General features: G+C 37.9%; 3 protein-coding genes across 5 annotated transcripts in view; 2 read left to right on the top strand and 1 right to left on the bottom strand.

The window, feature by feature from the left end:
* LOC118741352 (protein phosphatase 1 regulatory subunit 14B-like) overlaps positions 1-21947 on the bottom strand; it is a 251722-nt gene that overhangs the window by 151885 nt on the left and 77890 nt on the right. The window lies entirely within an intron of this gene.
* Positions 12-2555, top strand: LOC118742128 (serine-rich adhesin for platelets-like). The gene is made up of 3 exons (XM_036474088.1): positions 12-21; positions 272-1279; positions 1440-2555. The coding sequence occupies exons 1-3, from the start codon at positions 12-14 to the stop codon at positions 2489-2491; spliced, it is 2070 nt and encodes a 689-aa protein (XP_036329981.1). The 3' UTR covers positions 2492-2555.
* Positions 8916-11146, top strand: LOC118741354. The gene is made up of 2 exons (XM_036473301.1): positions 8916-8930; positions 10669-11146. Exon 2 carries the CDS (start codon positions 10705-10707, stop codon positions 10990-10992), a length of 288 nt encoding a protein of 95 aa, XP_036329194.1. The 5' UTR covers positions 8916-8930; positions 10669-10704; the 3' UTR covers positions 10993-11146.

Below are 21947 nucleotides of genomic sequence, written 5' to 3'. Positions count from 1 at the left end.
GAGCACTCTAAATGGGTCAAAGTGGGATTTTTCAAAATTTGCCCCTACCCAAAAGTTCGACCCAAATTGGGGGACATCATATTCCCTAGAATATGATTTTCACAGAGCAATGGGCGATTTTTTTGCCTCCCCACAAATCGACCCGGCCTAATGTATATATATATATATACATTTTTTAAGTCGGTTTTTTTGCTAAAAATTACTTGTTTTATTTATTTATGTAGTAAAAATCAAAATTATACCCACAAAATCCATCTTCTTCCACCAATAGTCTCCATTTTGGATCCCAGTCAAAATGTAAACAAATCACAACATTCGCCAACTCCAGCTGCAGAAATGAACGCCGCGACAGCGCAGCCGTCTTCACCCGTGCCACTTGTGGTCGCGAACAATCCGAAAATCACCATCAAAGAGATCACCAAACCGATTGAGATACGTATTACCGATGACAACAAAGCCATACCGATTCATCAAATGCTCAAGCCACAAGCTACGACTACAACCAGCACAACGACAACAACAACAACCACTACTGAGCAATCGCCGGTAACAACATCAACATCAACAGCAGCAGCAGCAGCAACAGTTGACAGTGGCAGCTCAACAACAACAACAACAACGGCAAGTACAAGCGCTTTATCGCCAACTACACCAACAACAAGAGCTGATTTGGAGCAAACACACAGTGGTGAAAATACATCCATCCCCACCACGGCAAGTTCAAGTGGAAACACAGGCTATAAGAAAGCTACCAGCGTAGACAACAACCCGCCAACGGTACTTCCAGTCACTGGGGGCATTAATAACGGTGAGAGCTTAAAGCTCAGCGCTTCAGTCGCTTACCCAAGCACAGAGCGCAACACAGTGACAGTTATTATACCAACACAAAGTGTGGCGAGCGCAGAAAATAGTAGCAACGATAGTGGTGAAATATCCGCGGAGGTGGCGCCACTTGCAGAGGATGGCAGCGCGATACCCGCGTTTGGCGCGCAGGAACTGCAACACGACGCATCGTCAAATGATCCAACGAAAGTGAATATCAAGCGCGAAAATTTGGCCACAACGGAACGAGAAACGGCAGCGTCGACTGCTGGTGAAGAATTCAGTTCACCCGAGCTGATAGATGGCAATGGCAGTGGACAAAGCGGCAGCCTGCAACTGCAAGGTACCTTCGATTTGGAACCCGAAACATCGGGCAGCGATAACATTTATCACATCATTCTAACCACATCTGGGCCAAGAGTGAATGATTCAAGTGCTGGATTCAAGACAACTGAAGGTAAGTCCTGGGGGATACTATCATCTGCGATTTTAAATAAATAAAAAAGGCATAAGCGCATTATCTGCTAACTTAGCGTTTGGCTTTGATTCTAGGAAATGCTCCATGCCAGCAGCTACATATTTCACTAACTTCTTTCCCCGTTTTCTTATTTCCACAGATGCTCCGCACGGCTCAAGCGTTGACATACAAGCCGCAGCTTCCAATCAACAACACACCGTTGTAGTGCCACCACCACAACTTTCAAACACAACCGACTCTCCTTTCGATTCCGATAGTACAACGCGACAAGCAACGGCTTCCCCAACCGCTCCCAGCTCGAGTCCTGCCTCCGCCTACCTAGCTTTAAGCACAGACGCGCCCGAGTTGTCTTCTACCTCTACAGAGCCGGTCAAACCGCTACACTCCACCGAAAGCGGCCATCATATGGAAGAAGAAGAGGCGGCCATACCAATAGAAGCTAATCCTGCGTATCCTTCGCTGCCCGAAGATGACTTTAGTTTGCGCGATGTCACTTTTCCGCTAAATGAGGCCGATGATGCTGTCGAGACAGATGTTAAGGGTGAACAGCGTAGCATTGGTGGCGGCGCCTTTGAGGTAGTAAAGGTGCGGAAGCCAGCGGAGGAAGGTAGCGGCAGTGGCTTTGAACTAATTGAAGGCTCTTCGACTACGGAATACCAGGGCTTAAGCAGCGACAGTACCAGCGAGAGCGTATCGAAGCTGCCAACAAAAGTGGCACTGCTAATGAATTCTGCTGAAGACTTGTCTAGTGAAACCGCCATCTCGAACAGCAGCGACTTTCAATTAGATCGCTTCTCGCGCCTCGCCAGCAACGATACAAAAGAATCGGCAGAAACAGAGGAGTTGGGTAGTGGAGAGTCGGCAGAAGCCGCCGAACAGAAGCTGGAGAAACGACGCGAACCGACTACACCACGACCAAAATCACGCGCCGCCGCGGACGTGGACATCGATGAGTTGGGCGACGTTGCTTCCGGCGATGGAAATAGTGACCCGAAAGAAGACCCCAAGCTGGACGCGGTGAGCATAAAGGCAGATGAGGATGTAGAGGAAGGCATAGTTAAGCAGGAGACGGGCCAAAAGGAGGATGTGCTGACGGTGAATGCCAAGCCGACGGAGGAGCGGACGGTCGAGGAGATGCCAGCGGCGACTTTAGATAGAATCCAGCGATTGTTCCTGCAGCGCTTTATTTGAAATTAATTACATTTAATCAATAAAAAATTACACAACTCAGCTAGAGAATATTGATATGTATGAAGATGACGAGTAGAAACTGTAAATATGTTAAAGGTAAATTGGCTGGAGGGATTCGTACGAAAAGCAGGGACTTAAAATTGTAAGCAAAGCAAAGTAAAGTTCAAAATTTTTGTAAATTGCTGTTAGAGAGAAAACCTTTGGGAATAGAACATGATATTAGTCATCTCGTTTTCAATAAAAATAGGTATTCCACGGAACGTTGCATACTTTTTGGAGAGCATCATTGAAATTCCTACATTTTTGGTGAAACATAAAGCCATAAATCACTTTAAATAGCAATACGTATATGTAACTAATTTTAAAAATTTCATTGTAAAATGCTTTACGAGTATGTATGTATATTTTAATTAAAATTTAAGACTAGTTTTAATAAAGCTAAAATTATTTGTAAGTAGAACGATGCAGTTTTAGGTAATGAAATGTATGTATTGACAAATACAACGAAAATGTAACAAGAAAAGCTGGGCTCCTGAAATGCAATAACTCAAATTACATGTATAGACATGCATACATACTGATATTTATCATTCGAAAAAAAAGACAAATAGAATAAATGGTAATTAAAATAAATTATTTGCAATAATTTAAATTTAGTAAATATTTACAACATACTCACACACACACACTAAAATTTCATTACAACGCAAAATTTGGAGAAAAGAAACGCCATCAACACTTGGGTGATTCCTTTAAACTTGAAATGTTTTCTAGGAAATTCGAAAATCGCAAAAAATTTTTTTTTCAAAAGGATTTCGAGAGTTCGTTCAAAGTTTGAATACCTTCCATCTTTTCAAGGCTTTTTTCCAGTTTAAGGAAAAATCCATAATATCTACTTATGTGTTTTTTAATAAAAATTTAATATCGAATTGATTTATTTTACTTGGTAACTAATATTATTGCCTTGGCCTAAATGAAAACCAATTCAAAGTGGTATTAGTTCCTGCAGTTAAGTTTAAAAAATTTTATTTAATAAAAAAAACTTTATTCTAATAAAATAAAATCAAATAGTTTTATTTTCGCTTTTAAAAATATTTAGTTCGGATAACGAAAATTCGTTTTACTGAAAACGAAACTAAGAATTGTAAATTGTATGCAAAACTCAATGCTTTAAAAATTAATTTTTTTTATCTGCAAATTTGCGAACCCAATATTTCGTATTTAAAGGAAAAAAATATTTTTTATTCAAGATTTTTATATACAAAAAAATTGTTTTAGTAGTAAAGAAAAATAAAATTAACTGATTCTTAAATGCTATCGAATTTTTTCATTAATCATTATGCACTGTTCTCACTTAAACACAAATGGCGAAAAAACAGATGTTGTGTCCAGTGTGCCACAAGTTTACATAAATGTGTCGCAACCAGGTTTTAAGCACTAAAAAAAAATGTTGTTAGTGTAAAGGTTAATATAACGTAATTATAAAGTAAAGTAAAGAATAGCAATATCAGCTGATAAAAATTGTAATGCAAGAAATATTCTATACATATCTGGTATTATTCATTGATTTTCAGATGCTTACGAACAAACATTTGTAAATTAGTGAATTTAATTTAATTTTATAAAAAAACGAAAAATATGTAGAAATCGTAGTCTTTTTCTAATTTGAAAGCTTTTATTTTAGACTGAAAACTGAATATTAATTTTATTATGTTTTTAAAATAGTTTAAAATAAACGCCCATTAATTAGATTTAATATATTCAAATTAACAATTATTTCGAATGAAAACTGGTAACTTTAAAAAGTAATTAAAAAACTTTAGGAAGAAATTGTTTGCAAGAAAAAGTTCAACCGAAAAAAAACCGATAAAAATTCATCCTTTTGAAGCTTAAAAAAATCACTATTTGAATTAATTCACTTAAAGATTAATTGTGTATTTGTTACTCTTTAATTATTTTGGGTTAGTTATACATACTGTAGCAATTTATATAATACATATACAAATTTAGCTTTGAATGTAGAATTCAACAAAACTTTGTATTCATATTTAAGTTATAAAAGATAAGACAAACAAATATTTAATAAATATATTTACACACACACATACATATAGAAGTACATAAAATGTGTGCGAAAATGTGAAGAATATCTAAATATTTTTAAGTTTAATATAAATAAATGTACGAAATTTAATAAAAATATATATATTTACTTTAATTCAATCAATGCGGCATCGACAGAAAAGTTTAGGCCTCCATTCTCTTGCAACCTATTTAAAAAAGAGCGGGCTGAGGGAAAGCAAATTGCATGTTAATTCCAAAATTTCCGTTTAATGCTAAAATTGTACATACATTCTAGGCTAGACCGGAAAAGTTCTGAAGAAGAACCAAACCACAAAGCTGGATTCACTCAAGGGGCCTGATGGCTCTTAAACGGAGACTAGGATTGAAATTCTCCTTGTTCTTCTAAAGATCTACTTACCTGGAAATCAGGTGAAGGTTACGCCTTCCTCTCCCTCGACTGGAGAGGTAGCAAACACGAGAACCTCTGTAATAAAGTACAACTGGTTTGTTGCCATATTGAGTCTTTTGACAGTTTTAAATCGCCCGGTCCGGATGGCATCCTACCTATTCTACTTCAAAGAATTATTTCCGTGTGCTATACAGGAGCTTTCTCTACAACATCTGCCGCTGCTCTTGACGCACTGCTGCAGTTACCGTACTTTGTGTCCTCATACGTGGGGAAGACTTAAAGGCCACCTGCAGACAAAAAAGCAACGGATGTTCGTATAAAACAGAGAGGCGAAGCGGAAATTTCCGGCGGCAGAGATCTGAGTACTTGTGTCTTTTCAATGCCACAGGATAGTGCGCCACCATTACCTTTGTTGAAGAATGTTGAATACCCTGAGGCTGAATGTCGGTTTAATACCAGCACTGAGCCCGGACTCACACATCGAATCTTCACGGTTGGCTTAAAAACTGACTCTGGGTCAGGATCTGAGGTCTTTATCGCATAAACTTCACTTTTCTTTTCGGGAGTATACATCGTTCTTTCAGGCTGAGGTATTTACGTGGTGGAAAACAGGTAGACTGGAAGGAGTTTAAGAGTCTGCCGTGACACCTAAGCTAAATTATGTTGGTAAACATAATGAGTTTGCTTTACTCTTCGTGTCAGGTCACTCGGGAGCACCTGGTAATGAGACATTTGACCATTTGACCAGAATTGGCTCGGACCAGGCATTCTTCGGTTCGCTGCCCTATAATTTGGAGGAAAAGCTGCGCAGATATGTATGTATATCAGACGGACGAAACTGCAGAATCTTTGAAGATTCAAGGAGGCCAAGCTGTTAAGGTAAGATTTCAAATTATTAGGATGAAATGCCAAAAAATTACTCTCGAGCAACCTTACCTTACTGCGGGCGCAAATGTTCCATTCCGATAAGCCTGTCTCCAATGAGAAGGAATGTAAGTCTAGGTTTGAGACTACATTTTGTATGGTAAATCGGCGGTGGCAGAAATCGGATTCAAGTATGTACTCCTACCCTTTTACTGTCATCGAGTCTAACAAAACTTTGAGGAGCAAGCGGCCATAAACCCGAAGCTGGCATCCATGACATGAAATTTCACGGTGCACATTAGAGCGATACGATACGCGATACGATAGGTGATGCCGTGCCTAATGCATGGTGAAATTATACTAGGTGTAGTAATAAGAGCGAGAAGAAAGATGTGACACTATCTTATTTGAAAAATTGCTTGAAAAGGTTCTATAAGATAGCCAAATGTCAAGAAAATTGAGAAAATAAAGCGAGAAAGGTGTTTTATTACTTCACCTTTATGTTAAATACATTTTGCATACGACTAATGGAAAAAACTACACATTTGATTTCAAAATTAGAATAGCCCGTGTGTATTTCCTTAAAAGTCTGAGCAAAAGAAAATAAAAAATTTGTTTCTACTTGGCCGAGTATAAATTTATTTTTAAGACTAAAGAATTGGCCCTTGTAAAACGCTTTTACAAATCTATATTCCAAAACTAAGCTTCACTCAATATTCACTCAATAAATAGATCAGCCGCTTGAAATTGGTTTATAGAAAATATGTTCTTCAAGCCATAACCCTCGAAATAAATGAACTTGAAATGCGTGCGATAACTCTGCAAATCACTTCTTTTTTTTTTAAAGCGCCCAGCTTTTCATTCACTAACGCATTTTGCCATCATTTTCGCGTACTCCTACATACATACCTATGAACATATTTGCAGACATAAATATGTATGTATGCATGTTTTTGCCTTAATATGTTGTAAGCAAGTGAATTGCACGTCGCGCAAAAAAAAAAACAATAGCCCCTGCAGCAAACAAACAAGCCAATGGCCACTACGATTGAGTATTTAGGTATATTTGGTGCTCATCGTTGGTCTCTTCACCTCCAATTAAGTGCCATCACTGCAAGTGGTTTTCAGCCACTAGACATGCGAAAGCAAGGCAACCAACCCCAACACCAACAGCCACAATGGCAATCACTCTCGACGAGCGACCAACAAACCAACATTCATTTAACTGCTGGTGTGTAATTGTGGATTCACTTCAAAAGCAACCGAGTGGCCGGCCGCACTTAAGTTCTGAACACATTGAAAACGACGAGCTACCGACCACAGCTTCCAATTTGTCATCTTTATTATCTAAGCGCTTTGTCGATGGCGACATGATTTCTTTGAACGCGGCAGCGACATCAAGAATTTGTATGAGTTTGACATAAAAGAAGAGGAAGAACCTTATCTGCCGCCAGAAAAATAGAAATAGATCTAATCTGGCCACAACCACAGCCGTCGCGTAGCCCGGTCGTCGCCAAAATAATTATCTACATTAGAGTACGTGTTAAAATAATTTGACAGCTGTGGTTTGTAGCTCGTGGTTTTCATTGCTCTCGGGCTATTACAATTACTTGTATAATACATATGTACGGGTACATACGAGTACATATTATTACCGCGACCTTACGTAATACAAATTTGGTTAAACTTGGTGCTGTCCGTGCCGTCCGCGCTGTCCATTGAAGATGGTGTTGGCAAATTGGTGGCGAATTCGGCATGCGATTGCAGTTAAGAGCTTTGGTTTGTGAATGCTTTGATTTTACTGAAAAACGGGAAAATTAATTACGGGAAGTTCAATAACGTTAATCTTCTGAACTACCGGACAGTGATGGCTGAGTGGATTTCACTGGTGATATTTGCGAAAGTAAACAGAGGCACGCCTCGGGGAGCTATCCTATCCCCGTTTGCTTTGGATGATTGTCATCAACAAGATTATACTTAAGATGAGAGGGCTCCTATATTAACTAATTTATGCTTAGATGACTAATTTGGAATAGTCGTGGGCATATTTAGTAAAATATATTCACAACTGGGCTAGAGAGGTGGCTAAGAAGGCCTCCAATTCTGGCCTATGCCCTTAACGTCAGCACTGGCTCTTCATAGACCAATAATGCTCTATCATGCCTTGGTGGTACATCGGTAGGTTGGAAGGTGTACAAAGGCTTGTGGAACTATGTGTAACCGGGGCCCACCACTCCCATAGCAGCAGTAGAGAAAATTCTAAACCTGTATCAATCTGATAGACTTATGCCGATTTTGTTGCCCTCTACGTACAAGCACTAAAAAGAGGGCGATGAGAAGGCAAAATTTTTTGTTGAAACGAAATCGGCATGGATTTTATCTATAAGCTTAAATCGACAGCGACTGGAACTCCTCCCAAGGGAAGGTAACTCTAAAGTACACTAGAATATCTCCCATGATCCTGTTCAGCTTTCTGGAGATCGTCAATCAGCTCCTTTGGCTCTGCTTTCTTCTCCTCAGCGAAGGAAATTGCATAAGAGCTACGGTTTGAGGGTGGGCCTTCACCGTCTTGATAGCACTAAGCACCAGCTAATGGCCTTTGTAAGATCCCACGGATCAACAAAGCTTACCAACATCAAGTGTCTAAAAATCAACAAAGAAGAAATAGAGTTCCATGATAGTGCTTTCCAATCGAAATTCGAAACCATTTTAAAATTTTAATATTTACTACGAATTTAAAGTCACAACGCGTTTGTATAAGCTTCTCCACTTTCATCAACAATTGTAATAAATAAACAGCGTGTAATGGTTACTAGGTTTTTTTTTATTGTTAACTTACCTGCTGGAAATAGTAAAACGATGAGTATTCGCAACATGTCGCATTCAATTGAAATACAAAAAGATTCCCTGCAATGGCGTTATCTTCAACGAAAGCGAAAAGACTTTTAAGTGACTGGACAACACACACACACACACATTCAAAATCGTTTTGAGTGGATGCCACTAGCAAATGGTGAAGCATGCGGCCGTTGGGCGCCGAGTTTATAAAAAACGCCAAGCGCATGCGCAACGCGAAACATTCACGTATCGAACGCGCGCAAGGTAAGATCGTCTAGCGGTGGTACGAGTGATTACATAATTACAATTGTACAAGAAAAGCAATAAGTGTAATGAAAAATATACATACATATGTTGGAATATTAAAAACAACTGAAAGTGCTACACTCTAAAAAGTGCATGTAAAACTACTACTGAAAAGTGTTTATTTTTCAACTAGAATCTGTTCAAGTATACGCACAAGATGTTCAAGATTTGATTTTGAACATGAGTTGTTTAAAATTTGCACATAAATATACACATGTAATGTTTAAAATTGCAAACATTTTGAAAGTAAAAATAAATTTTTTACAAATAATAAATACTAAGTGCCAGGGGCGCACGCAGGAATATATTTTTGGGGGGAAAGGACTTATACTTCTAAATATATATCATCAGAAAATATTGAAAATTCGCTCTTTAAAATACATTTATGCAAGTTTTATGTACAGTATGAAATAAATAAATAAACTTTTTAAAGTTTCATAAATTGCATTTTATTTACATAAAATTTCCAAAGAACTCAGACATTTTCAACCGGCTTCAAAAAAGGGAAGGTTATCAATTCTTCGTAGTATTTTTATTCCACCGCACAACTTTGGACCGCGTGAAACGATTCCAATTCTTCTTTTTTTACCGAATAGATGGTACCTTAAGGGTCGTCCCATAATTTGGTTTAGACCCGATCATTAAATCATAAAAAAATGAACGGTACTCCTAAATTTTTATACGAGAATTGAAGTCTCAAGAAAAAAGAAAAATTCTTACAAAATGACGCACAAGAAATGGAAAAGAAATTTTTTTCTATCAAAATTTCTTAAATCATAATAAATTTAACCCCAAAACCCACCCCTTGTGTGCGCACAAATTTGATATGTAAAAATAAACAGACAGTGTTTAATTTTGCACACACTAGGTGAGGAAACTGGTTACCTCTCTTTATATGCGTAAATTTAAACGAAAATTTTTTAGAGGAAATTTTATACATTTTATGTGTAAACTATGAAGATGTGAACAGTAAATGTTTAAAACTCAAAAAGCAAATTTGAAATTTGTTCTACGCCACACGTATGATAAGTAAAAGTAAGCAAGCAGTGTGTAAATTTGCATTCATTAAGAGGTGAAACTGGTTACCTATCTTAATATGCGCAAATTTAAACAAAAATTTTTTAGAGTGTAGTTTAAGGGACAATTAAATTTCTGCAGTAAAAGTAAAAAAAGCGGAAGTTTTAAGAGTTTATTGTTTGCAAAAAAAATGTTTTTAATAATACGCGAGAATTTGTTTGGAACAAAAAAGAAAAATATATTTAATCCAAAAACCGTTATTCTAAATTTCTAATTGAAATTGCTCTGCTCGTTAGAGTTCATCCCTGCTAGTCTTCGTTACTCGTCAAGTGTTGGCGTATCAAAGGCGGCTAACAGGCTAACCTAATATTCGCGGCTTGCGTTTTGGTACGCATGCCGTCGAATTTGTTTTTTTGCGTCACCCGAAATTGACTTGCATGCGTTTGCATTTGATTTCATTGAGCGAAACGTCAAATCAAAATGTCACGCAGAACAAAAATTGGAAATTGAGTTAGCTTCATACGCACGCCGTTCAATTTCGGTTGATCTCATACAAGCTGCATGTGCATGAGAAATTTTTGACAATAAAGTGGCGGCGTGCGTGAATATTAGGTTAGCCTGTAATATTTCAAAAAACTTGTTAACATTTGAAAATTTTCCCCTTCCTCCTCCATTACAGTTCCTGGAATTCAGCAGCTACAAAAAAACTAACAAAATGAAAACCCTGTTTGTGTTTTGCACCCTCTTGGCGCTCGCCTTGGCCTACCCGCAGCGTGAGGGCGCCGCCTACACCAACGAAGCCATCCGCCAGGCACAACAGACCTTCCTCATACCCAAAGACGCACAAATTCAAAATGTACAGGAAGGCATTGAGCTGGGCGCCTACGAAGCGATTCCCGGCAATCAAAGGATAAACCTATTCGAAATTCTTGGCGATCAAGTGCCATCGGAAGTGATAAACAATCTGCAAGCGCAAGTCGATCAGATCGGTCGGAATAAGTGAGCTATGAACGCGCGTTCGCGAGGATGTTAACTAAATTGTAATTAAATTAATTTTTTTATTTTTGTCGTTATTGAGAAAATTGCATTTATAATAATTTTCTGTTGAATTAGTTTTTACTGAAGTGTGAAGAAATACAGATTTTGAAAAAAAACCAATATAATTAAAGGATATTGTTTAAATTGTTGGTCAATAGCAGCTGATCAGTTATGCAAGACGCAGCAAAGGCGACTTTAACTAATAAAGAAAGTGAAAGTCAATTCAGGTACAGTATATTTTGCTTAGCTGCCCATCCTTCTTTGCACGAAAAACTTGTGCGCTTAACCGAAAAAAGCACTTAAGCGAATTTTCTTTACTACTTCAATGAGGAAGGTATCCGAATCCCTATGAAACCAAATAATGGAGGAGCACTTACCACGTACTGCAAGAGAATTTTTTTCCGAATAGTATCTATATATCTATATAACTACATAAAATAATTGCCATTTTCGTTGTTGTGCGAGATGATAAAAATAAATAATAGCTTGTAAAATTAGGGTAAGCGTAGAGCCAGTGCAGGTAAACGTAATACTTTCTTTGATAATTGATAATAGTTGCAAATTTTTAAGGCAGGTATCAGTAATGTGCAGGTATGTTGAATGCAAGTATCGGAGCAGTTTCCTTATAAATGTTAACAAGTAAGAAAGTCTAAGTTCGGGCGGAGCCGAACATTAAATACCCGGCGCAATTATTAAATATATGTTTTCCACCTTTCCGAAAGCTACCGCTACACGATAAGCCGGGGTGTATAAATTTTAAGTAAATTAGCGTCCTTAAATTTCGAAATATTGCAGTTTCAAGCATTTCTGAAATATACCGTTATATGAAAAGCGGTCGTAATTTTAGTCCGATTTCAATAATTTTCAACGCTTTGCTTTTATGTGCCAAGCACAATAACCATACCGAGTTTGGTTCAAATTGCTAGAACGGCTAGCGAGATACATATATGTGATCATAAGTGGGCGGTGCCACGCCCATTTTCCAAAATTGTATCATAAGCGTATTTCTTGGTAAAAAATTGTTGCAACCATCAATTTTGAATAAATTAGCTTTAATATTTACTGATTTATCGAGGATTTCGTATTTTTCTAAATTACCGTTATATGGGATGTGGGCGTGGTTATTGTCCGCTTTTAAAAATTTTCGGCCATTTGGTATGTTGTAGCAGGACCAACAACTGTGCCAAGTTTGGAAGAAATTGGTGCAGCGGTTACCAAGATATACACATGTAACCATAAGTAGGCGTGGCTACGCCCATTTGCCAAAATTTTTTAATATTCTTATTTTTCGTCTAAAACTCATTGTAAATATCAATTTCGAGTGAATTATCTTCAGTAGTTACTAAAATATCGCACTTTTCGTATTTCTGAAAATTACCGTTATATGGGAGGTAGGCGTGGTTATTGTCCGATTTCGCCCATTTTCAATACCATCCGTCCTATGCCCAAAAGAAGTCCACGTACCAAGTTTCGTTACGATATCTCAATTTTTACTCGAGTTATCGTGTGCCCAGACGGACAGACGGACGGACGGACGGACAGACAGTCACCGCTTAATCGATTTCTCTTTTCATTCTGATCATTTATGTATACATTTGTCTATATCTATCTCGATTCGTTTTGCCTGATACAAACAACCGTTATGTGAACAAAGTTATAATACCCTTGTGCACAAGTGCGCTCGGGTATAAAAATAATGCCGCTGATGCGCATTTTGGGGTAGGTATCTTAAATGTGCACTTAAACACAAAGGCAGCAAAGCAAAATATACTGTAGTTGGCAATTGTTGATTGAAGCCTGGAAGGCCCAGCAGCATGTTGCCTAACAAGTTCGTTAGCTATGTTTTGTTCGTTTCCTACTTTGACCACAACATATGCAATTTGATGGTATCACATCGCCGCCAAATTCGATACACCAATTGTTTGGCTAACGAAAACACAGTTATTATATTTTTCAGTTGTAAGTTTTTAATTCATTTTTTTTTTCTAATTTGTTACTTGTTTGCCGCTTTCACTGTTTGCTCGTTTGATCGTCGAGCCGGCTTTGGTTGCCTTAAGCGCAATTCAGTGTTCAATAACTACGTAACCCAACGGGAAGTACAAACAGGTGGAGAAGACAGCGCTTGTACGCTCATTGCATGCTAAATAGTCACGTTAAGCGAAATCTTCATGATATGTACAAATGTTATGTATACATGTACATTAGGGTGGCCCTTAAAAAATCAAATTAACGATTTTTTTCAGTCTCACCCACACCACGGCCACAGATATAACAAATAAATTTTGGTCCCGATTGGAGACGTTTAAGGCGTATCGCACAGCAGGCAAAGTACAGAGTCACCTATGGAGACTCAACAAATTAAAATAATTTTTTTCTTTTTTTGTATCTAATAACCAAAATCGATACTACCATAGTCAAAGATATCGCATATAAATTTTGGTCCCGATTTACTCGGTTAAGGTGTGTGGCAAAGGGGTCAAAGGCCACATGGCTTAAAAAAAAAGTTTAAAATGTACTTTTTTCATTTAATAGTCATAAAAGTTCAGATTACGTCTTCATAGGGTAATGTGAACTTTGCCCCTGTGCGACACGCCATAACCGACTTCAATCGGGACCAACATTTATATGTGATTTCTTCGACTATAGTAGCATCGACGTAGGGGTTGAGGGTTAGGAAATCTGTTGTTAAAATTTGCTTCCTACATTTAGGATCGCCCTAATGTGCAATTTAGTAAAAAAAAATAGTTAAAATAAAAATGTGTAAAAATGTTATTCCCTATATAGTATATGTAAATATATCGCTCTTCAATAGTGTTATAACTCAAAAAAGCGAAACTCAAGAAAAACGGCTTCAAAGTTTTGAATTTGCATATTCCCCCATAGTAAGAATGAATAAGTGAAATGCATGACTATTTTTTCTCTACTTTCAATACATATACATATGTATGTATATTTTTACAAGATGTCTATTTAAAATGCGTTAAGTAAATATATACTTGTTTTAAGCATTCGTTGTTTCAGTGAAAGCGTTTAAAATTTTTTGTTGGTACGTTTTTATTTGATTTGGTACATTTTTTTACGTTTGGGACAATTTCGAAAAATTCATTTATCATCCCTGAAATCGTCCATCGACCAATTGAAAAACCGCCTATCTTTCGACTCTCAAATTTAACAGGAGAGCGAAAAAAGGGGTTTCTTTGAAGGCATTGCCTTGATAGGCGGTCTTTTCTCTAGCTTTTTTTTACAAATCTGTTGTTTTAATAAGGATTTACCAAATCTCATTTTTGCCACAACTGCGTTTTAAGCGGTTTTGAAACTGGTCGATAGGCGTATGATCATAGATCAGATAGGCTGACTTCCAAAACGTCAATTGCTTTGCATACGTACAAAGTTTAATGTTCCATAACGCCCAAATACTAAATATTGACAATGTATACTTTTCCAAAACGCATCCGAAAAGTTATCGGAACGCATCGCTAGAGCAATCAGCGCATCAGAAACGAAGTTGATGCTTCGTTTGTTATTGGTTATTATTGGTGTTTTAAAAATGGAACATTCAGAAAAATTGTTCATTGCTATATCGACTATTTGAAATATGTAATGTATATGGTTGCAATGTGTCGCAACTCTGCATATACAAACAGTTTGAATATCGCAGTATAACAGTTTCCAGACATTGTATTGACACGTTTTGGAAGTCAGCCATATTTAGATCTGACTTCGTGGCTTTTTTTCTGGCCTTTTTTACATACAATATTCATAATAAAATTCGGACCGGAGGTATGAACATAAGTACCTACCTAAACTTACTAAAGAGCTTTAATATTTGTAAACCGTTGAAATATTACAATAGCAGTGCAAATGTCCATTTCTTTGAGAAAATACTTACTTAGCTTTTAAAAAATCATACTAAGAAATTCGATTTGTCCGCGTACTAATTTGTATACCCTCATCTAGAAAATATTCAAAATTTTGCATTTTTCTTATATTAAACTAAACTTTTGTGTGCATATAATTTAAAAATTTATTTACAGAGAATCGCTTTACCGGAACTAATCGAGTTTTTAAAGTATGCATATACTGACGTCTTTTTAACTTAAATTTTCAAAGCGTATAACTTTTCTAACCTTTTTTAAAAACGAGCAAAACGAAATATAAGCTTTTGGAAATATTGAAAATTCCACCTTTACGCTCCCCCTAGAACCGACCCTTTTAACTTGCACCAAAAAAATTTACACCTTTCAAATCAGTAGAAGAGCCCACCTTAGATTTTTGTTTTATCTCAACGGCCGCTATACCGCACTTATGCCTCAAAACGAGTCTACGATACGAATGAGTGTAATATACAAAGAGTCAAATGAGTTAATTAAATGAACTGACTCCCTAAAGTGAGTTTGAGTCATTGAGTCAACTCCTATAAATTTGCTGAGTTACCCTCCCTTATAATAGAGAGCGAATACTCTCCACTTTTGTATCGTAAATGTCTTCTTCTTCGTGCCCGAAACAACCCGGACCTCTTTTCCGGGCAGAAATGTTGAAGAAGTGAATTTAAAATAACAGCTGTTGTTTGTTTACATCCGATAGCAAATTTTGTAAACTACAAAAATGGGAAATAGCACTAAAGGTTCAGAAACGTAGGTATTTGCTAATTTTATTAGCTATATATAAGATAAATACACATAAAATCATTGTTTAGAACTGATTTATTGATTCCGGGCACGAAAATTGGTTTTCTGCGTTCCCCACGCTTTGCGCACTTTTGGCACGGGTTGACACATTTTTGGAACTTGTGAGAGAGTAAGTTATTTTTAACTCTAATTACCGAAACAGTTCAGAAAGCGTGTGTAACAAATCTAAAGACCAAAATACAATAGCGCAGTGGCAGTGGCAGTGACAGTTTTTAAAATCAGCTGTTACTGCTAATATTGGCAGTCACTGCCGCAGCAAATACAATACGGCGTTGTCAGTGACAGCTTTTTTTTGACATTCCCTTTTGTTTGTTTACATTTTGGTTGTTTTTTAGGCTTCAGTGACATGAAGCGAAGTTGGCTGCATTTTATTTGTGTCAAATTCAGCATGCGTAGTTTGCTGCGATGAAGGCAGTGGCAGTGAATTTAGAATTTGGGCTAAACTGAGCAATACTGCCAGCTGCCACTGCTGAATTGTGAGTCGCTTCATTGGACACCACACTTTCTAAAAAAACAGCTGATTTCGAAAAACTGCCGCTGCCGCTGCCACTGCCACTGCGTTATTGTATTTTGGGCTTAATGGCGAAAACAGCTTTTGCTGTAAGGCTTTCTGCACATTGGTCGTCCAAACATAGTTGCTTCATCGTCGTGATATTTCAATTGATTTGGCGTCTAAAAATTCACTTGGAGCAGGTATTTTCTGTTTTTCTGGTTGATATTTTCGCGAAATATTTACAGAAACCTGCAATTTTTAAAATATAGACTGTGCTGCAACAATTCTAGATATCATTTTTCAGTAATATCTCTTTTTTTCCTGAATGTGTTTTGTGCATGCACACAGATACTTTTTACAATATCGTCATATTTTATAGTTAAAACCAGGGTTCGGATTTGCCTCATTTTGGCCCCTCGCTCGCTCGTTAGTTTGCTCTGAGTTAGCGCAACTCACGAGGAACACGCGAGGCTGTTTGCAAATGAGCACTCGTTAGGTACGAGCGCACGCGATGAGTAGCCAGCGACCGAGTAAGCAAACGAGGGCGGCGCAAGAGTAGAGCGGCAAGCAGGGTTGCCACTTTGGTAAATTGCTACCAAAATTGGTAGAAAAAATTTGGGTTGGTAAAAAGGTAAATTTTTTCTCATTTTGGTAGATTTTTGATGAACTTTCCGTTCCCGATTTATTTTTCGTAGTTATCTTTAAATATATTATAAATTTCTTTGCATACTTTTTGTATAATTACATGCATATAAATGTATATCGATATAAGGCGAACATATCGCGCTCCATTCAAAACTAATTTTACTGGAATCCCGAGGAGCTTTTGATTACCTAAATATTTTAAATGATTATTTAAATATAAAGGAAAAAATTGACAGGTATGTAATTACGCACTAAGATTGTTCGCAAAAAAAATTAAATCAACGCCACTTTTTATCAATGGAAAAAAATAAAAAAATCAATGGGAATTTTAAGCAGCACATTTTTGGCTATACTCAAATAGTATTTACTTTAAAACCATACCTCAAATTGTTCTTAAAATTTAGAGTAAAAAATTCGAAATTTAGACGAAAATTTTTGGAATTTTTCTATATGTTGTATATAGTTTGAATCCTCAGTTTTTATGGTTTTAGTTAAAGCAAGAAAAAATTTTTACCCGAAAAATATTAAAAAAAATCACTTTTTTGAGTCACTGTATTTGTCTATAATAACTCGAGTTGAAGTTTTTCAAATAATGAAGTTTCATTGTTGCCTTTAGTTTCATCACTTCCGCTTTTGGTTGAAGGAAACTGAGAATATGCCAATAATACCACTCAAATACCGTATAACTACTTAAATAAAAAGTTCTTAAAAACAATTTTGATTATTATTGAAATAACCAAAAAAAAATAATTAAAAAAAATTGTTTTAATTAAAATAAACAAAAAAAATAAAACTATAGTTTTTATTAAAATAATTATAAAAAAGTTATTGGTAGATATTTCCCGCATTTGGTAGATTTTTTTCAAGTCGATGGTAAATATTTTTTTTGGTCAGTGGCAACCCTGGCGGCAAGCAAACGAGGGCCTCATTAGCTCTGCCCTCGCGAGAGGGGCGTTGCGAGCGAGGCACTCATTTGCAGCAGCAGACGAGCGAGGCGAGTAAACGAGCGAGGGAAATGAGGCAAGCAGATTAGACAGGCAAACGGGTTGTTTGGTCAGCAAAAATGTATGGGATAAAAATTGCATCAACTAAGAATTTAGAGCAAACGATTGTATGCACACCAGAGAACAGCTTTGAGTATGATCGAGCCTTTTTGATCACACTCACTAAAAATCAAGCACAAGCGAACGCCACACTCGGCTACTATGTGTTCGATCGAGATGCATACCCGACAGCTGCTTTGGTTACGAACGAGTCTGTTCGATCACCCTCGCTATAAATTGAGCACAAGCGAACACCACACTCGGACACCCGCAGCTAACCCGAAAATTTGTGTAACAATGAAACGGACACCCGAACATTGCGATAAAATGCAGGACAATAAAGAAATTTACGCTGAAGGTAACTGGCGCCAATATGTTCCCACAAAGCATACGAAAATGTTGTTGCTTTGTGCTTGTGCATACGCAATGAAAAAATTAGAAGCGAAGTAGACAAAAATGTTTTTGCATCTATTTCGTATAGTTTCGCGTGGAAAGCTGTGTGTGTATATATTAGAACACAGCCTAAAACTATGTAGGTACATAAGTACTTTTACAAAAAATAAATGTGCACCGAGTGTATAGGGCTTGGGCATTGCCGATCTACACACATTTATACCTAAATGGATGTAGGCGTCGTGATGCCGCATTTTGTATGAGCAAAAATATAAGAAATGGTTAAATGTACACTTAAACAAACTACCGAAAAATTCAACCTTCTCTTTACCCTCTACGCACAAAAACTAAGAACACCGCGATGAGAAGGCAACATTTTTTGTATAAACAAAAACGTCATAAGCCAATCAAGAAAATTTTGTGCACACTCGGGTTGAAACTCGAACACCCGGGTATATTGAGCTGCAAAGCACCCGAACCCAATCAAGTATGTATGAAAAGCAATCGGGTGTTCGTCATGTTCGTCTTGAGCTTAGTCGATAACGAACAATACTTCTGCTCCTATACAGAGAACGATGCAAAACGGGTTTTGTTAGATGATCGAGTATACACGAAAATCATGCACCCGCTGCAGATGTCTGATGCACACATGTAGATATGTATATACATACATATATACACATATGTATGTATTTATTTATGTAAATGGGAACCCTAGTTGGTAGATCTCCAAAGTGGTAATTTATGTAATGTAAGTGCAGCGATAACAGAGCATCAGAGAACCAGCAGTCAATCAGCCGCGTCGTCGTTTAATATGTAGCAGCAGAGAACCAGCAGTCAGTCAGCAGAGTCGTGGTAGGTAGCAGCAGGGAGTCAGCAGTGAGTTGTTTCTGATGATCGAAGTCAGTCACTCTGCAGAGCGGTTGTTAAAAGGGTCGTCGTGAAGTCCAGTTGTCGTTTGTCTTTATACGTACCATTTACTATTAATTTAAATTTAAACATATATGTCACTCGAACCTAATTATTGTACTTGCACTAACTTAAATATACGATTTTATTATTGGCTACACTAAAAAGTGTTACATTTGGGGGCTCAACCGTACACATCTGATATATAAAAAAACCCAACGTTTGCAAACGTCGCTATATTTATGAGCAGAAGTTAATGAATTCGATTGAACACGCAGAACTGAAGCCAGTTACCGATATATCGAATCCGCCTACGACAGAAGGGCAATCAAGGTCAAAGTATAACACTAGATCATCGCAGAGAAGTGCAAAAATGCCCGAAACGGACAATGAGCAACCGAAAGGTCTAGCCGAGGCCACTGGAAGTCAAATAGGAAGGCAGAGTAAGGAGAAAATTGAGAGTACAGCAGAAAAGCAGAACAGAAAAAGTGCAGAAAAAATAGCGGAAAATAACCAAATGCTTCAGCAGTTAGTTCAATTGTTAACCCTAAAAATACAAGCTGACGAAGTAAGACAAAACAACACGAGAATAGTGGCGGAAGATTTTGCGAAGATTATTCCGGAGTTTGATGGTCATAACATGCCGGTAAAGCAATGGTTCAACAATTTCGAAATCAATGCGGCGGCATATGGTCTAGACACAAAACAAAAGTATGTCCAAGCACGCGCGAAAATGACCCGCACCGCTAAACTTTTTTTGGAAGGAACATTTGTGTATGAATACGCCGAACTTCGTAAGCTGTTGGAGGAAGAATTCGAACGTGAATTTGTATGCAGCGCAGATATACACGAACAGCTGCGTGGACGGAAGAAACATGAAGACGAGAGTTTCCGTGAGTATATTCTGCAGATGAAGAAAATCGCATCTCTTGGCGTAGTTGATACTGCATCAGTAGTTCGTTACATTGTTGACGGACTAAACTTAAAAACTGATTTTAAGTACAAGCTGTATGGCTGCAAAACCTACAAAGAACTGCAAGAAAGTTATGATGTTTACGAACGTGTTGCTGAAAGCGGAACCGGTGAAAAAGCTGAGAAGCAGAAACAAGCATTTAAGAAAAGTTGGCAAACGCAGGCAAATAACGAAAGAAGGCAGCACTGCTATAATTGTGGATCGGTAGACCATTTACGCAAAGATTGCAAAGTGGGTACAAAATGTTTTCGCTGCAATCAGAGTGGCCATATGTCAAGAAGTTGTCCGAATTCAGCGGCTAATGTCAGAATAGTGCAAAACTCAAAACGCCTGAAGAAGATTAAAATAAACAACGTGGAGGTAAACTGCTTGGTTGACACGGGCGCAGACGTCTCGATCCTAAGACGACATAATTGCAGCAAAATGAACATAAGCGGCATACAGGGCAGCGCCTCCAACCTACGAGGGTTGGGTAATAAACTTATTCGACCTGTTGGCTGTTTTGTAGCAGACGTTGAAGTTGATGGTATGCAGACGTTACAAAAATTTGTTGTGGTGGCCGACAGAGATATTGAGTACGACGCATTATTGGGTTACGACTTTATTAGCAAATTTAATTTCATATCGACGTTGGGCGGATATAAGTTTTTGCCTCTGCTGGGGGAAGAAACTTTCGACAACACAAATCAGCTAAGTATATATAATGTAGTAGAAACATATAATGATTTTGATGTACCCCCACAGTACAAGCAAGATGTGCGCTTAATGATTGAGAGCTACCAACCGGCCGAAGTTACTGCCGAGTGCCCAGTAAAATTAAAGATAATACCCGACGGAAACATTGTACCATTTCGACATTCGCCAAGTCGCCTTCCTGTGACCGAAGCCGAAGCAGTAAAGCAGCAGATCGACGAGTGGCTGGACGCAGACATTGTACGGCAGTCCACCTCAAATTTCGCCAACCGTATCGTTGTGGTGAAGAAAAAAGATGCCACCTATAGGATCTGCATTGATTTTCGCAAACTAAATACGATGGTACTGAAAGACTGTTTCCCGGTACCGGTAATGGATGACGTGCTCGAAAAGCTACAGAAAGCGAAGTATTTCACTGTAATGGATTTGGAAAACGGCTTTTTCCACGTCCCAATTGAGGAAAGTAGCCGCAAATTTACCGCTTTTATTACGAAGGATGGACTTTTTGAGTTCAATTGCGCTCCGTTCGGGTTCTGCAACTCACCCGCCGTTTTCATACGTTTCATAAACCATGTGTTTCAAGGTCTCATGAACGAGGATATCGTGGATTTGTACATGGATGATATTATCATTCATGGAGTGACGGCGGACGAATGTCTTGCGAAGATGCGAAAAGTTTTCGACACAGCGGCAGCTAACGGCCTGAAAATAAAATGGAAGAAATGCCACTTTCTGCAGACGAAGATTCACTTCTTGGGCCACACGATTGAAAATGGTAAAATATGGCCTGGCAAGGAGAAAACAAGTGCCGTCAGCAAATTTCCAGTTCCTCGAAATGTTAAAGCCGTGCAGTCTTTCTTGGGACTGACGGGGTTTTTTCGCAAGTTTGTGAAGGAATACGCCCATATCTCCCGACCACTGACAAAGCTGCTGCGCAAAGATACAGATTTTCAAATGGGTGCAGCGGAGCTGAATGCATTTCAGCGGTTGAAAGATGTCTTAGTTCGAGAACCTGTGCTGAAAATATACGACAGATACGCTAATACTGAATTGCACACAGATGCGTCAAAAGACGGATTTGGT

Source organism: Rhagoletis pomonella, unplaced genomic scaffold, assembly GCF_013731165.1.
Source record: "Rhagoletis pomonella isolate Grant_MI unplaced genomic scaffold, Rhpom_1.0 Rhpom_scaffold_00006, whole genome shotgun sequence".
In the NCBI taxonomy this organism is placed as follows: Eukaryota; Metazoa; Arthropoda; class Insecta; order Diptera; family Tephritidae; genus Rhagoletis; species Rhagoletis pomonella.
This window is presented reverse-complemented; position numbering and strand designations above follow the sequence as displayed.

Bases quoted from the DNA above. Each gene is read 5' to 3' on its own strand.
- LOC118742128 (XM_036474088.1), top strand. The intron at 1,280-1,439 runs GTAAGTCCTGGG...TTATTTCCACAG, and splicing joins TGGATTCAAGACAACTGAAG to ATGCTCCGCACGGCTCAAGC.
- LOC118741354 (XM_036473301.1), top strand. From the start codon at position 10,705: ATGAAAACCCTGTTTGTGTTTTGCACCCTCTTGGCGCTCGCCTTGGCC.